General features: G+C 38.0%; 1 protein-coding gene across 1 annotated transcript in view; it reads left to right on the top strand.

Annotated features, from left to right (window-relative positions):
• The window catches only part of BZW2 (basic leucine zipper and W2 domains 2), a 55,910-nt gene that overhangs the window by 25,350 nt on the left and 12,733 nt on the right, over positions 1-17,827 (top strand). Inside the window, exons 3-9 of the mRNA XM_005480841.3 lie at positions 823-999; positions 2,097-2,200; positions 5,213-5,278; positions 11,156-11,291; positions 15,176-15,285; positions 17,084-17,254; positions 17,634-17,780. Of these exons, the coding sequence (XP_005480898.1) occupies positions 823-999; positions 2,097-2,200; positions 5,213-5,278; positions 11,156-11,291; positions 15,176-15,285; positions 17,084-17,254; positions 17,634-17,780 (911 nt within the window). The remainder of the gene's footprint in view (positions 1-822; positions 1,000-2,096; positions 2,201-5,212; positions 5,279-11,155; positions 11,292-15,175; positions 15,286-17,083; positions 17,255-17,633; positions 17,781-17,827) is intronic.

A 17,827-nucleotide genomic window follows, 5' to 3' on the forward strand; every position in this document is an offset into this window, starting at 1 on the left:
TTTCTGAAGTTCAAGTTATTTTAACAGTAACAGGCATTTCATTTGTGCCCTTTTATAAAGGCAGGGCAGGTTTTGTTAAGCTTCAAGTGGCCACAGTAAGCTGTTAACTGCGTGGGCAAAAAGGCAGCAAGAGGTATGGGTAAATCTACATAAGAGTTATCAGGAGGTTGCAGTTGTTTCTGTTGTGACTAATGACCTTGACACAGGGACTTTGGGGGTCAGGCTGTGCCTTAACTGAATTCAGCAAGGGACAGCTGTGCAAAAAGCAATGTGAGTGCTGTGTTCATAGTGCTGCTTAGGTCTGTGAATATAAAGGATAAATTCTTGGTTGTATTGTGTTGCCTTAAATGTTTATTCAAAAACTAGTTTTATTAGTAACTCAGTCTCCTGTTTTTCCTGAAGACTTTTTGAAAGCATTTTAGTTATGTGACCATAGTTATTAGAAGAAAAATAGCAAGAGATGAAAAGTGAAGTGTTCATACCTTGAGATTATGTACTTATACCTTGGCATTCCCATTATTCTGCTCTCAGAACAAGAGAAGAGTGTGAAGTTAGAAAACAATAGTTGCTTTTCCTTTATTTATGTTCCCATATGTTTGTGTGTTTTGGTGTTGGGAGATGATGAGGAGAGGGGAAGCAAGGGTAAACACTGCAGAATTTCCAGAAATTATACAAGCCCAACAAACTTCTGGTGTGTTGACCAGAATGAGAAGAGTATTTTAGGTGCCACAGTCCTTTCTTTTGCTGACTGATACAGAATTTTAACAAGTTTTAAAACTGACACACTCTCTCTCTCCTTCTCCTTCTTTCTCTCTGTTTCAGATGAAAAGGAGAAATTTGAACCCACAGTCTTCAGGGATACAATTGTCCAAGGCCTCAATGAAGCTGGGAATGACCTGGAGGCTATAGCCAAGTTTCTGGATGCAGCAGGCTCCCGACTTGATTATCGCCGCTATGCTGACACACTCTTTGATATCTTGGTAGCTGGCAGCATGTTAGGTAACCTGCAGGATATCTGACAGAGAATGTTGATGATCAGCCTTGCTTGCTTCTTTTGAGATGCTGTCTTCCTCTACAGTGGAAATTATAGCTTGTATTACAATTTCAGTGCTTGCATTTCATATCATAGCAGCACTGTTTGTTGTTTGTCGTGGAGTAATACCTCGGTACTTTCTGGATATTGCTCTGAGAAGCCTTCAGTCTGAGCTAAACCAGCATATAATTGCAACAGCAAAGAGAATGAGACATGCTAACTAGGGGAAACAGAAGGATTTATTAGCATAAAAAGGTGCACTCCAGGTTAAGAGCTGCTGCAAATCTTGCTTTGTAGATGGTGCAACAAAAGGTAGCTCAGAGAAGTGAAGGACAATGAGGTGTGCTTTGTGGATGTTCATGGGACTTTTCTACAGGTATCAGTGGCAGCTTCTGGCAAAAACCATACTTTTCACTTTCCTCTTTATTTTGAGTAAGTTGTCTCCTTTTGCTGGTCACATTGCTTTGACTCCTGCTTCCTGCTCTTTGGTATGTAAGAAGAAAATATGTTTTTGTAAGATTTGAGGTAGTGCAGGAAGCAGCAGCTATATACTTAGAAAATACCTAGGGAAAAACCTCTCGATGAAATAAGCCAGTGTTTGTAACGTTTATATGAGCTAGGTAAGCATTAGAGGGAGTTAGCAGGGTACTCCAAGTACTCAGATTGCTAACACAGTGCTAATACTTTTCTCTTTGGGAAGGATTTACATTATTGTGGTGTTTAAGAATTAAAATAATGTGTAAGGGTTATGCTCCAAGCCATAGTTGTTTGATCACTCTGTGTTCTCAAGACCATCTGAGATTCCTTAGGGTGAGCTGAATCACTCAGCTCTGTGAGGACTGTGTGTTCTGCAGTGCAGCATATCAGCCAGCTGTTCCTTCTGTCAGGTGCCACCACATCTTAGCTAAGTTAGGTCTGTCTCTGTTTCTCCCTCTCCCCTGCTAACTGTTGCTGTGGCCCTTTGCCTCTGTGATATTAACATAAGACTTACTAGTCTTACTAAATCTTACATTCTTTAAAGTAAGAAATGATTCCTTGCCTTTTTTTTTCTCCTTTCTCACAGCTCCCGGAGGAACACGCATAGACGACAATGACAAGACCAAGATGACCAACCACTGTGTATTTTTTGCAGATGAAGATCATGATGCCATCCGAAATTATGCTCAGGTCAGTTAAGGCAGAGCTGATTACTGTTTTCCATTTATGTGTCAAAAGGGATTAGAGTGGAACATCTGCAGACTGTCTCGGCTGCACTAGGCTAGCTACAGACCAATTGAAAATCCCGTTAATCATTAATCTGCACTAACACAGACATTTTAGGTAAGAAAATAGGATGTTTGAGATAATCTGATCACAGCTGGCAATGCTTTCTTTACAAAAAGCAGTCTTGCTTATCACAGTCTACCATTGGTTGAGGCTATTTCTAGACACCACCCTTACTAATTTTGTTGACCTTTTCTGTGTGCAGACTGAAATATTTATATGACCCTATTTAAAGAAACACATGCACTGTATCAGAAATTCAGCTTTTATAAGCAATGGTGTGGCCAGCAGGATCAGGGCAGTGTACATCTCCCTGTACTCAGCATTGATGAGGCCACACCTCAAATCCTGTGTTCAGTTTTGGGCCCTCACTACAAGAAAGACATTGAGGTGCTGGAGAGTGTCCAGAGAAGGGCAGTGGAGCTGGGGAAGGTCTGGACCACAAGCCCTGTGAAGAGCAGCTGAGGGAGCTGGGGATGTTTAGCCTGGAGGAAAGGAGGCTCAGTGGAAACCTTATCACTCTCTACAATTCCCTGAAAGGAGGCTGTAGCCAGGTGGGGATCTGTCTCTTCTGCGATGTAACAAGTGACAGGATGAGAGGAAATGGCCTCAAGTTGTGCCAGGTGAGGTTTAGATGAATATTAGGAAAAATTTATTCACTGAGAGTTGAAAACATTGTGTTAGACTGCCTAGGGAAATGAAGTCACCAGTCTCAGAGATATTTAAGAGATCTATAGACATGGTAGCCTAGGGCCATGGTTTAGTGGCACTTGGCTGGGATAACAGTTGGACTCTGTGGTCTTAAAGGTTTTTTCCAACCTAAACAATTCTATGAAGTGCATGAATGACAAAAACTATGAAGCTCACGCCTCCAACCTTTAGTTGCATAACTTGTTAGGAGTTGGGCATATATTCCAAGAGCTTTCATTTCTCCTGCATATGTGATGTATAATTTCTTCCTGCAGGAATAAGGCTTGCATAAATAGGCCTATGTGAAATTAATACAAAAAGCCAGTGAACCCTAAAAGATTCTTGAATAGAAACTAACTTTGCACAACTCCTTAATGGGAGGTAGTAATTATATGAGAAATTACAGTAAAAATTCTATGGAAAGTTCAAAGCCACCATGCAATTCTGGATACCAGTAGGATTGCATAAAAATGCAACTCCCCTATGTCAAAACCCTTACTGTTAATTAAGTATGTATTTATCTTTTTAAATCACTGGTTATTATTGGAATGCTGGAGACAGTGACTAAAAGAATAACGGTCAAAATCTGCATTGGTAAAAAATATTTGCTTAATAGCAGAAAGCTCCTTTAAAAATATCTAAATAATCTAAATCAGTGAAATATACTTATTTTTGGAAAGGGAGTCGATATTTCTTACGCATCAGCTTTATCATCTCTTGAAAACAGGGTATGCTGCTTCAGGAAAATCTCTGTTATCAGTAAATGCATTGATTCTGTCTTCTTGAATTTTAATATTTTAATGATCTTTTGAACACAAATTGGCAGTGCCAGTCCTCCGAGGAGAAATTTAAAGTGAAAGATTGTATATTGAAAAATGGAAAGGAAGGCTTCATCTCAGGATTTGAAGGAGTGGAATTTTCAATGGATTGTCTGCACTTCAAACCAAATGCCACCAAAATAAATCAACATTTTGTAATTAATGCCTGAAGAGTTGTGTCCTTTTATTGACCTTGCCATTTTTTTGTACATCATGAAAAATAGAGCTCTTACTGTATTATGAAAATGTGGAGTTAGTCTAAAATAGTGTTAAGATCTTTTTTTAATCTAGAAGATACCTAGAAGGTAATTTCTTACTCTGTCTCCCAAGTAGTATGGCTGGTTTTTTATGGATTTAGTTATGGAAATGATTAAAAGTGAAAAGTCTTCAACTCAAAAGAAGTTAGTATTGATATTTTAGCTGATTATTTGCATATGAAGTCATGCTTCTGTCATTTACAGAGACTTAAAAAATATGCAGAATTTTATTTGGAAATACTAAGATGAATATTACTTTTTCATCTTTATCTTATTTTATTATGATTCTGTGTGTGTCTACTTCTCAGCATGGCCACACTTGATTTTCCACTTTTTCTGAGGCAAAATACTACCAGTTAGGATGTTTGGATGCATTTTATATTATGAAAACTAAATTGAAGCTTTCTAAACCTAATTTTCCTTCCTCCCCCATCCAGTGTGGCAGTAATGTCATTTGTTCCCCACATAAGCCTTTTTACCTGTGACAGTGAGTCATATGCTTTGTGCCTTCGTACAGCAGTGCAAGTGATGATTTGTTTATTTAATTTCTTATCTCTTCCTTCTTCACCTTGAATGAACTCTGCACCTGTGCTGCTTCTGGTTTCATAGTCTGTGGTCACATGATGGGAAACAAATGGTCAAAACTGGAGAACAAGTGGTTCCAATAACATAATGGTTGTAGAAGCTTTGGCAAATGTTCTTCCTCTTTCTGTGACAGTCGTGTGTTTTGCTGTAAACATTTATGTTAGTTGATTTGCCAAGATATTGCATCTTTTGAAGATGCCTACCACCCTTACTTCATCAGCTGAGAGCTTCCCCAGGGCTGCATTATTGGAGGAAGGGTGCAGTTACCCTCCTCCTCCTCTTTCTCTCCTTTGCTTTTATCTATGGATAGGGTGAAAAGCAGAGAAGGAAAAAAAAATTTGAAAAACATGAAAATACTCAAACTGCAATAAATTCTCCCATTCAAGCATTGCTCTATGAAGCAAGAATAACAAAATTGAGAGAATTTTGGATGTTTCATGCTCTCCATGTGGCAGACAACACTAGAGAAATCATTCTGCAAGCTGCTTATTTCCCTTCACTTTTTTTTGTAAAGAAAGATGGCTGTAATTGTTACACTTTTTAAGTTAATCTGTGTTTATCTCTAGGTCTTCAATAAACTTATCAGGAGATACAAATATCTGGAGAAAGCATTTGAAGATGAAATCAAAAAGGTAATGTTGATGGCAGTCTTTACTGCAATGACAATATTTTTACTATATTTCTAATATAATTGTATATCTACAAATGTGATGCTGCTAGGTGTTTTATTTAGCTGTGCTGGAAAAGAGGATGGAATCTACAGGAGGCAGCTTTACTCTGCAAATTCAGCTCTGTGGGAATACTGCAGGAAGCACTTGATGTATCATATTTTTGAATTCATGAGTCCTTTGGTTGCTGTAACCAAACTCACTTTCTTATTCCAGACTTTTTTGTGCAAAAGTTCGATACACTTTGGAATATACCTCTTAATGAGAAGTGGTATTACTGTCATGCAAATAGAACATCTTTCCGTTTTTTTTCCAAAAAATGAATGCCAATCTGCTTTGTAGAATGTCTCTTGGTGTATGAATATTAAACCACTCCTGCACTGTGAAATGAATCCTAACCACAAGTTTTTTGTATTTGAGACCACAGGTATGGGTAAGAGAGAGTCCTCACCAGTGGCAGAGTGCTCAGGATTTGTCTCTTAGACTGTAGTGGCTATTTGTGGATACTGTTTTGTTTTGTGATGCTGAATTCTAAGGAGACAGGAAAAGCCAGGGTAAAAATGTTTGAAAAACAACATACAGATTTATTTTGTCTGTTTTGAGTTCCTAGTAACAGATGTAAATATCTTTTTCTAATGGCCTGAATAAGTAATAAACACTGTACTGTTCTGTAACTTAACAGGCATGCTGGTAGTAGCAAAACTTGTCCCATGACTAAAGTGTCATGTTTGTTAAACATAAAAATGTGTTTCCATATTATTTAAACATTGGAAAGGTTGCTGCAAGGGTCAAATGAGGGCACATTTGGAGCTTGGTACCTCACCAGCACTTCTTGTGCCTGAATTAATTTGGCTTTGATTTATACATTCTTGCTCATACAGGAAATTATTTTTACACTTGTGGCCAGCATGCCTATCAACTGATGCTGATTGCTCAGTACATCATTCTAAAGACCTAAATTTACCTCTATCCCCACACAAATCTAATGTTCCTGCTGTTAATTACTGTAATCACTGACATGAGAAGCGCTGACTCACAGCATTCAAGTTTCAGAGAGTGCTCAGCATATTAAGTAAATGCCATGTCAATTCAAGCCGCCTCCGCTCATTGCTGTAACTTGCTTGGCTTTGCATCCTCTTCAGCTTCCAAAAATTCACTTTGCACTCTTAGTGACAAGATGAGACTATGGCACCTCCACTGCCATTGCCTTTAAAACCCTTGAGGACTACTTGTAGGTGCCTTTTGCTTACCTTCTCCCTCCCCCTGCTTGTGTGAATCCACAAAGTGGCTGTTTTCTCATTTAGGAGGCTGCAGGGTTTTTAACCACTTAATCCTTTAATCCCTGCATGGTGAAATTTCTGCAGGAGCAGATGCCCATGGAGGTCCAGAAAATAGATACATTTGCATTTCCAGAAGGAGTTTCTGCTAGACCAAAAATGGCTGCAGTTAGTCAGTGGTTTAATATGTAAGAGAGTGACTCGTTCTTTTTGTGGGTCCTTGTCCCAGCAATGAAAGTGATGTTTCTGGCAGACTCATTAGGCAGATAGAGCACTTGGGGGAAAATTAGCTCTTCTCATAGAAAAAGGCATGCCAAAAAAACCAAGGCAATACCAGCAGTTTCAGCTAAAGAAGCAGATGCTGTCAGTGGGACTTTTCTTTCAAGGGAGATTATCTTAGATAGCAGTATTTGCACAAGTATTTGCTTTATGTCTTCTAGATCACAACTTCCTCATTAGGACATTGTTTTCTACCATCTTTCCCCTTTTTGTCTGCTTCTAGCTTTCAGTTATTTTATTTCTTAACTGTCTCCCCAAAATTGCCAGTTACTCATTTTTTCTAATGGCATCAGCAAACCATATATCTAAGTTTTACATCTAAATTATTTTGTGCAAGCAATTTCAACAGATGTTGTTTAGATGCATTGCTCACTTGCTGTGTTTTGATGTAGGCACCCTAAATTTATATGAGCATGGCCCAGTGTACTGGTATAGACCATGACATTTTGCAATAATTTCAGTAAAATTCTAAGTTAAAAACTTGTGTTCTTCTTTCTCTACGTAGGTATTTCCTTGGATGAAGAATGCAGTTATTTTCTGTCTATTTAGGATGTTTGCATGTTTAGGCAATTTTCTATATAAACTTTTTTATATCAGATTGGGATAAGGTGCAGTTTTATTTTTTTGTCTTAACAGTGGTAAGTGTTACCGAGTCTTAACAGGATGTTTGAAGTGCTGGGAGATGTTGTGACATCCCCTGTTTGTGTTCCTAGTTTCCCAATGAAAGAACTGTAATTAAGCTAGGAATTAGGGAATAAGAGGAGAATAACATTCTGAGATTGGATAGGGAGTGAGCAGAAATGCTTTAAGTCAACCAGATGAAAGGCAAGACTCAGTCAGCAGGTGTCTGTTGCTGTATTAGCTGCCTTCTCCATTGCTGACAGTTCAGTGCTGTCTGCAGACGTGACAAACTGTCAGCAGCAGACCAGATAATGAAGACATAAAAAGACACCATGATCCCTGTTGGGTAGAGTTCCTTAATTTTCACCATTTAAGGTTTCTGGATCACGAGGGGTGATCAGAAGCACTTGTTTTTCTTGTGTGCTTTTTAATGTTGCATGAATGTGTTTACTTGGGCACATCTTCTATGCCCAGAAATTGTGCTTAAAAGACTTTTTCTTTAATGACAAAAACAACATGGAACATCACATGAGGCCTGTTCTTGTGCTTATTAGGTGTTCTAAATTTCTGTTTATATCGTTGGGAGTTCTTGCAGATATCACAGAAATACAAAATAATGAGCCAGAGCTGCCCTTTTTATGCCTGGAATGAGTTTGTATCTAAGGAAGGCAGTAATGTCTGTGCTTGGCTAACAGCAGGGAAGCATTAGCTTGGAGAGTGTTCTGTGGGTGGTTGGGAACTATTCTGAAGTGTCTTGGACATTTTGTGACTTCCCTGCTGAGGTTTGTAATTGTGATGCTAAAAGAAGAGTGCTTAAAATTAATCAGCAATAAAAATTTGAAGTAACAACTTAGAATTGAAATTTAGGTTCTGTTTCATGGTTTTTAAAATGAGTTTATGAAAGATTTGGGTTTTCCTATCACCCAGTCTCCCCCTAAACTGTTCCACAACTGCTAGAAAGTATAGAATAGTATCCTTAAGAAGCAGAAAAGGACAAGTCTAGGTTTGAGCTACTTTTGAAAAATATTAGTAAAACAAAAATTAGGCAAGTAGCACCAACAATACTTTAAGTAGCGAGGGATGTTAGAAGATAAAGGTTCTGTTTAAAACAGAATTTTACATGAATGGATATATATAATTGTTCATGATCTACACATTACTGATAAAAGGATGGAGGTTGGAGCTCAGAAGTATACCAAACCTGGTCTGTTACATTAAAGGGGTCAGTGTGACCACTTTCTAATCAAAATCCTCATCTATTGGTTATTTAGAAGCAAAAGAAAAAATATTTAAGTGGGCTACCGAGAAATCTGAAGCTGTTTCCTCTTTATTAACAGTCTCAGTACTTCCAGGAAAGAGATCTAATTCTGATTTTTTTTTTTCTTGTGCAGATCTCATTTTAGTACATTATTATTGATAAAGCTTGTATAAAGAGAGCTTTAAATCCACAGGCTTCCAGTTTACACTAGGATTATATTGAAATTCTGTAAGAACGTTCTGTTTTCCATTAAATGTGGCCCTGGAGTTCCTTTGCCTACACCATTATACACACCAGTTAGTTGCTGCATTTGGAAATACAGCACACCATTTGTTTCTCAGGCGTATATTTAGAAACAGTAACTCCATTCTTCTGCATCCCAAATTTCATGCATTTTGTGATTGAGCCACAGTTTGCTGAAATAAAATTACACCTTGAGATTTGGTAGTTTCATAATTGTTCTTTTAAGCTAAAAGTGTGTGTTGCAGTCATTTATTTGGCTGAAGCCCACTGAAAAAAAAATAAAAATTCCCAGTGATTTGTCTGTGGCTGAGTCATTCAGTCCTGTGTAAGCTGTAATTTAAAGCTGATGTTATTATGTAAGTACTGTATGAATGAGGGTTTTTTTCAGTTCTGTTCACTGATGCAGAGCAGAGCTATTCATAAAACACTGCATGAGATTTAATAACTTCGTTAAGTTACCTGAATTTTTAAAACATCACTGCATTCAGAAAGTTTTACATTTGTTGATAAACTGTTTGGATATCTCAGAGAAGATCTCTCACGATCCATGGTGATAAACAAGTTCAGGGACATGTGTCATATTCTGTCCCTTTGTATGGGTAGAATCTGATAATTAAGAAATACCCTAATGTGGAAACGTGGTGAGAATTTTCTGTCAAAACAACCTGTTTTGCTTTAATAGCATTTGTTGGTGATGTAGAAAAGAAAAAAGGGTGTCCTGACAGCAGAAGGTCAGGACATCCTTTTAGAGGGGTGCCATTTGTTCTTCCTTGTGAAGAAAAAAATGAGTATTCTTTTTAACTGCAGAAAATTGTATCTGCAGTACTTTTTTTTCCCCTTCCTCTGTGGCAATGGTACATTTGTAAGCTAGCATCTGATGGAATCAGCAGCTTTTTGCATTGAATGAAGCTGTCCTTTATTGTCTCAGCTCTTTTTTTCCCATCATCCATATTGTGGTAACTAACACCACATTAAGAAAACATTTTTGTTAACAGTAATGCCATTGACAAAATCTCATTCTGCATGGCTTTTTTTTCTGCGATAAAGGAAAAAGAGCATAATGTACTTCATCAATGTAGTCTTCAAGGCAGTAATTTTGACATATGAAATTAAGATTTTAAAAATAGACTTAATTGTCAGTTTCAGAATAAAAAGGTGTATATATAGCTCAGATCTTCCAAGATTATGATATTTGTAATTTTTTCTCAAGCTATTTGTTTTCTCTTGTAATTAGTACTGGGAATGGCAAGGTCTTAAATCAGTCTGTGTTCCTGTCTGTCCTTTGTCAGCTTTATCAATAGTGTGTGAACCTGAAATATATTTCTTATTTTAGCCAGTAAAAAAGTCTGTTGTAATTGTGCTGTGTTCCCTAAAATAAAACCAGGAAATTTTCCCATCCTTTCATTGTTTCCATGAGCAATAGTTTTTGAAGTCTAGAAAACAAATTGTAACTCTGCATGGCTTAGCTGGAAGTCTGAAAATGGGAATAGGCAGGCTCCTGTCTGTGATCCTGTAATTGCTGTGTGTCTCAAACCTGTGGCAGGTACTTTTGTCTTTACACACGCACACATCTATATGGAGAAGATAGGCGTTTTATATCTAAGGCTGTATCCTTCACAGAATCATAGAAGGGTTTAGGCTGGACCTTAAAGAATCATGGAATGGCTTTGGACCTTAAAGACCGTCTAGCTCCAAACTAGATGGGCCAAACTGCTATGGGCAGGGTCATGTTTTACTAGACCAGATTGCTCAGAGCTCTGTCCAACCTGGGCTTGAACACTGCCAGGGATGGGGCATCTACATCTTCTCTGGCAACCTATCCCAAAGCCTTGCCACCCTCACTGTAAAGATTTCTTTCTAATATCTAATCTAAACCAGCTTTCTTTCTGTTTGAAGCCATCCCCCCTTCTCCTGTGAGTACCTGCTCTTGTAAATAGTCCCTCTACATCTTTTTTGTAGGCTCCCTTCAGGTACTGTCTTGTGTTCTTAGAGAAAGTGAAACTACAAGAGATCAGTGAAGTTACACTGTCATGCTTCTGGGTAGATTTTGATGTGATTGCTGTGATTTGTATTAAGACCTCTCAAGAAATAAAGCTGTTAATTACTGCCTGTTGTCTACCTGTGCCTCAAATAAATACTTTTTTTTTCTTGTCTGGCCCCCAGCTCCTGTTGTTTCTTAAAGCCTTTACTGAGACAGAGCAGACAAAACTGGCAATGCTTTCTGGCATCCTGTTAGCCAATGGGACTCTTCCTGCTACAATTTTAACAAGCCTCTTCACTGACAATATAGTCAAAGAAGGTAATGTTCCATATCTTTTCTTATCTTAGCTTTCTTATAGGAGATGTATTTTATTGCAATATATTATGTATGCTGCAATAAAATGGAAGTTGGAAACTTGTGAATGTACAACAGAATCAGAATTTTAAAGCAGAAGCACATACAGACAGCAGTGGCCAGCATACTTTTTGAAATCTTGTAAGAGGCCAATCAGACAGAAAAAAGCCACAAAACAAAAACAAACCCCAGAGGATTTATGGTTTTTTGGAAGTCATACTTGTGTATGCAAAGTTGTAGAATTTATGTGTTATTGTGGTACTATAAAGTTGTGAAGTACAATATCTGTTCCTGAGATAGATCTGGCATTTCTTCAAGTGTTGCTAATATCTTGTGAGTGAGAAATGAGACAGATCCCATGTGGGCCAATGGGATATTGCAGAATAAAAATCAATCCCTCATTTTACCTTCATACTAGTAGTGATCAGTGATTGATAAACTTTCTTATAAATTTTTGTTTATTACATGATGAGTGAGTTCTCTCAGTCTTAGGGTACAAAGCCTTTTAGAGATTACTTTATTTAAGGATTTTGTTATATATTTATAGGACATACCTTGGAGATCTGATTTTAAACTGCTGGCTCAACAATTTCTTTCTCTCACAGTTCTGACTACCTGGCACAATTGCAAATGTACTGGTTGTGTTGAACAGTTTTCATGACCTTTTTTTTGTTTTGTTAAAGAGTTATGTATAAGCTAAAATGTGTTCTAATTTTCATTTAAAAAATTATTCTAACTTCATGTTCTCATTTGCAGCATGCTAACCATTACATTTGTTTTCTAAATGCTGCAGAAAGAAAAGCCACAGCTGCAACTTTGCTTTGTCATCACTCATGGCTTTTGAAATCAGAATTAAACTAGGAAAAATCTCAAACAAAAGCACTAATCCATGTGTTTAGGACAGTTGTCTGCAATGCATTTAAATGAAATTCTTCCTAGTTATGGGAAGACAAGAGGCATTGAAAAACCCAAATTTTTAAAAATCATGGAAATTTAGCATTTTAAATTTAGTATTTTAAGAATACAGTTCTTATTTGCATTAGGAACTTAAGTTTCTAGGAGCCCTAAAGTTTTGTCAGAGCTTACATATACTTTTAGTTCTTGGTTTGTATATACTAAAAATGCATCCATGACAGCATTTGAGGAAAGATTGTTCAGTCAGTATCCTGGGGTAGATATTTTATGCAAGAATAATTGAAGATGCAAAGTTAGTTTAAAAACGGGGATCAAAGCAAGGCAAAACAAGTAGATCATACATGAATAAACTCAAATATTTCTTTGATTTACAAAAAAAAAAAACCAATGCTGCAGGCAGGTGAGGTTAAAATACACAAGGAAACAGGTGAGCTGAAGGACTTGTTGATCATCATGGGACTTGTAACATTGTCTAAGAAATGGCTGAAAGTGAGAGGTCTGTCAAGTTTGAGTGCAGATAGCTAATTTATTTTTAGATTACCTTATTTCAGTGTTATCACTACTTTTACTGTTATATATAGATGGAAAACAAAATATACTTTTGTGGATTGCTGCCATACTTGTAGTAGAGACAGAGAAAGGTCTAGGTGGTGGTGGTGGAATCTTGCCAAGGTTAAGTGTACCTTTCTTGTCCCCTGTGCTGGCAAAGTAATGCAAATGCAAAGAGCAGCTAATGGGGTTAGTCAATAAAATAAATGACTGAAATTACTTTCTGCAAATAAGGGGGAAAAGAATGAAGCAAACATAAAGATAAGAGCTATTTAAAGGAAAAGAGTGGCAGCACGTGCACAGAGTATAGGAACAGGTCAGTGATAAATTTGGAATGTAAATGAGAAGTAAGCTTGAAAATATGTGGGTAGTGAAGCCCTAGAACAGCCTCCCCCTGTTTTGGTGTAATCCCAGCCAGCAGTCAAGCCCCACACAGCTGCTTGCTTACTCCCACACCAGCAGGATCAAGGAGAGAATGGGAGGGGTAAAATCTGGAGAACTCATGGGCTGAGATAAATTTTAATGGGGAAAGCAAAACAAGGAATTAGTTCACTGCCTCCCATGGACAGGTGTTTAGCCAGGAGAGCAGGGCACCATCACATGTAATGGGTAAAATGTTCCTCCTTTTTTGCTTCTTTTCCCTACTTCATATACTGAGCATAATGTCACATGGTCTGGAATATCCCTGTTGTCAGTTGGGGTCATCTGTCCCAGCTGTGTCTCCTCCCAGCTTCTTAGCCAGCATGGCAGATGGAAAAGCAGAAAAGGTCTTGGCTCCTTGTAAGCCCTGCTCAGGAATAACAAAAATGTATCTGTATTATCAATCCAGTGTTCAGCATAAATCCAAAATAAAGCCTCATACAGCCGCTGTGAAAAAAATTACCTCTACCCCAACTGAAAACAGCACACCCTCTAACACTGATACTGGCATAAAGCTTGTTTTGTTTGAAGCTAAAACTAGCAAAAATATGTAGAATATGTGTATTGGGACAATGCTTGGTGACAAAGACTATTCCATTCAAGTTTGGTACTGGGCACATAAGCTCATGGATAGGCTGAAGGGTGTTTGCAGTAGGTGCCTAGGTCACCTACTGGTTGACCAGGCTTTGTTAGTCTTGGTTAGTCAGCTTGCAGCACTTAGGATTGCTGCATCATGTCCATCATGTAAACCAAGCCCAGGAAGTATTTTGAGGCTCTCTTGGCCTGGCATGCTGCATCCCTGGTTCTGTACAATATTTCTCTAAGGATCATGTCTCACCACTAAGCTCCTGAAATAAGCTTGCCAAAACTGCCACAACAGTCAAGATGTGTAAAGACTGTCAGTGAACTTTACAGTGGTCTGGGAATAGTCTCTTCTGTTCTTGTTTGGTGATTCATTTAGTCAAAGTATCCTAGAAATAAAAATAATGAGTATCTTTCTATAAGGTGGCTAAGAGTGATGAAACTCCTTCTCACCAGTAACTCCCATGTAGCTCTAAGAGCTTCTGGACTATCTGGAGGTGAGACAGAAAACCACAATGGGCAGCTGTAGCCTAGAATAGTGCTATTGGCTATGCATTACCATTATCACTGCCTTCAGTAGCCCTGGTGTTGGTGTGAGTGTAGGATGGAGAATCACAACTGACCTACAGGCAGCATTCCCCAAGGATGAGCTCCATCTCCCAGACCTTTCAGCTTCCTTCAGCTCCCTGCCCTTGCAGTGGAGAACCTGGAGCAGTTGTGGTGGTGCTGCTGCTCTAGGAAATGGGACATGTGGGCTTAATGGTTTATTAACTCCCCTGGGAAATCCACAGCTAGTGGAGGTAGAGTTAGTTTGATTTAATACACAAAATACTAACTTTTGCCTCGAGGAAGGAATTTTTTTCACTTGAACTAGTGTTTGTGCCTGGTAAAACTGGCTACTAAATGCCTCCTAGGAGAACATTGTACAATCAGTCACCTTGAAGTTGCAAAGTTATTTAACCCTATCCCAGGATTTGCTAAGAAAAAATCTGAATATGTGTTTTTTTAGTTCTTGTTCTTGATTATTCTTTATTGCTTTATGCCTTTGTTTCCTGTCCATTTAATGCATAATTTTCCCTCTTGCATTGTAGTTAGTCTGTGAATTGGGAATGTAGGAAACATACTTGCAAGAAAAATCTTTGAACAACTGAATGGAGACGGACAATACCAAATGGAAAGATTTTCAAACCATCTAGCATAATTCAGAAAACTAATTTTGCATTAAAGAAGAAAATAGGCATTTCAGCTCTATATGTTTCTGTTGTCAAAAATGTATTTTCATTCCACACTCTTGTAACTTTTTTGTAACCTTGTACTTCTTGTAGTTGGCTCTAATTTATGTTGAAAATTGCTGAAACAGGTTTTGTGCTTTTCTCTGATAGGGATTGCAGCCTCTTTCGCTGTAAAGCTTTTTAAAGCATGGATGGCAGAGAAAGATGCCAATTCTGTTACCTCTGCTTTAAGAAAAGCCAACCTCGATAAGAGATTGCTAGTAAGTACAATATATTTTCAATAATCTTTATCTCTTCCAGAGAGAAAGAAGGAAATGAAATGCAGATGGTAGTTTGCTGTAAGCATGTTAACTCCCCCTCAGACTCTGTTAGCATTTCTAAAATGTTTTGAAACACAGCAATATTGTTATGGCTGTAACACTGATACAGGTTCAGGAATATTAAGTATCACATGGTTTTACATTCTGTCTCTGTTTTTCCTGTAGTCAGATGCCTTCTGAGAGACTGTATATATGGGGCTTGGGAATTAAATAAATGGTGGTTTTTTCCTAACTACTGCTAACAAAACATACCAGCATATGGGCATGAGAAGCTCTATTTCTTTAAATATGTTTTCCTTTTGCAAATGGTATCTAAAGTATAAGGAGTTAGATTTGAATGTAGCTTTCTGAAGCAGCAGTGTTTAAATGGTATAGTAAATGAATAGTAAACTAATTTTCTGCAGCAGTAGCCATCTAGGGAGGATAAATGGTCCTGCAGTGGTGGCAACAGACCTGGCAGGTACAGTGAAGATGGCTTTCAGCCTTAGGACTCAAAACCTGTGTTCTGGGTTTGTAGCAAGGTATTCAGTGAATAGATGAATATGTAGCAATTTCATGTGCCTTTTTCTCCCAGTGTCTTTCTGAAGATCATTTGGGGTTTTTTTAATCCTTCAGAAAGATTGCTGCTGTGATAATGCAGCAAATACACATCTTGTGTAGCAGTGCCTGGAGACTCAGCAGTATTTCCTGTTTCTACCTCAGTAATATGTAATTAAGCAAGTATCCTAAGTAAGGAGCCTCCCATGCCCCTCCATCTCTTCAATTTGTACTTGATTTTAAGTGTCCAAGTCTTAAATAATTTGCCTTTACCTGGGAAAGGGGCTAATTACACTGGTTTTTGTGTGGAGAGGGCAGGGAAGAAAACTGCATCTTATTTCTATTTCAGGCTTGACTGACAAACTTTCAGTTGTTGGCTCTCATTACTCTGCTCAATTAAACAACTGGAAAGTATCAGATGATGTTGTCTAGCACAGATGCCTTCATGAAAGTTTCTTAATTTAATTAGTCAGTAAGTAAATAGATGGAAAGTCTCCAGCTTCTTTGTTAAAAAAAGTGTTATCCATCCCACAGATCATTGTTAAGACACTGAGAATGGATGGTGAGCAAATGCCATTAAATGCTTCCCATGATGGTGCATTTGCTGTAGTGATTTTTAAGAATAATTTTAACTTTTCTAAGTAGCTGGGCTTTAATAAATTGACAGTGCTTTTTAATTAGAAATGCTTACAGGAGTTAATGTTAACAGTGCATAGTGGATTTTGTGATTTTTGTTAAATGATGCATTAATGGTAGGTCAGGGTGCCTGGGCCACTTATGTATTATTCACTATGTATTTTTCTTAAGAGATAAATGTGTGGATGCACTGGGAGAGAATGATAAATGTGCTTTGCCATCTATTCCTTTGTACTTTCCCTACAAGACTCTTGGAATCTGGAAAAAGTATGGTTCCTCTTAGGACTGCTTTGAGCAACATGTTTGGCTTGTGGCTGTTCATAAGTACATGCACTTCACATGGAGTGGGTGTTAGCTTCTTTGTGTAACTGGACATCATGTTTTCCCTCCACTACAGTGAAACACTGCAATATGAATGAAGTGTTGACTTTTCAAGTGTGCATACAAGCAGTGTTTTAAGTGACGTAACAGGTTATTCCCACTGTTCATTCTTAAAAATATGTTCTTTCCATTCTGTCAAGAGTCATAGATGGTTATTTAACAGACAGCATTCCTGTCTTTTTAGGAACTATTTCCAGCCAACAGGCAAAATGTGGACCATTTTGCCAAGTATTTTACTGAAGCAGGTCTGAAAGAGCTCTCAGATTTCCTTAGAGTTCAGCAGTCACTGGGGACTCGTAAAGAACTTCAAAAAGAACTGCAAGAACGTCTCTCTCAGGAATGCCCAATTAAGGAGGTAAAAACTTTCTGTTTATATAATAATAATCAAGGACATAAATCAACATTAGGTAGAGAGGAACAGATTTCCTCTGTTTTTCTTTAAACTATTTTAATTTATTCATCCGTTCACTCTGTGCTCAAGGCTAAAGCAACCAAATATCCTCTATATTTCCAAATGTGGTTGTCTGTGGGATGGGGGTGGTTTTCCTTCACTTATCCTTGAGAATGTATTTCCTTTAACTGCATTAACTGTTAGGTTGGAGGGAAGGGTCAAAATCTTGTTCTAATTTTGTTTCTTAATGCTTCTACACCATGATGTTGAAAAAGAGTACAAGTGTTTGGAAAGTCAGCATAATTTCTGGTTAATTGGAAATGTCCCTTATTTCCTTCCCCAGGTAGTGCTCTATGTAAAAGAGGAAATGAAAAGAAATGAGCTGCCAGAGCCAGCAGTGATTGGTCTCCTTTGGACCTGTGTCATGAATGCTGTGGAATGGAACAAGAAAGAAGAGCTGGTGGCAGAGCAGGCCCTCAAACATCTAAAGGTGCGTGCATGGGTGAAGAGGGGAAGAATTTACAGAGCACATTCTTG

Source organism: Zonotrichia albicollis, chromosome 1 (assembly GCF_047830755.1).
Source record: "Zonotrichia albicollis isolate bZonAlb1 chromosome 1, bZonAlb1.hap1, whole genome shotgun sequence".
Classification (NCBI taxonomy): Eukaryota; Metazoa; Chordata; class Aves; order Passeriformes; family Passerellidae; genus Zonotrichia; species Zonotrichia albicollis.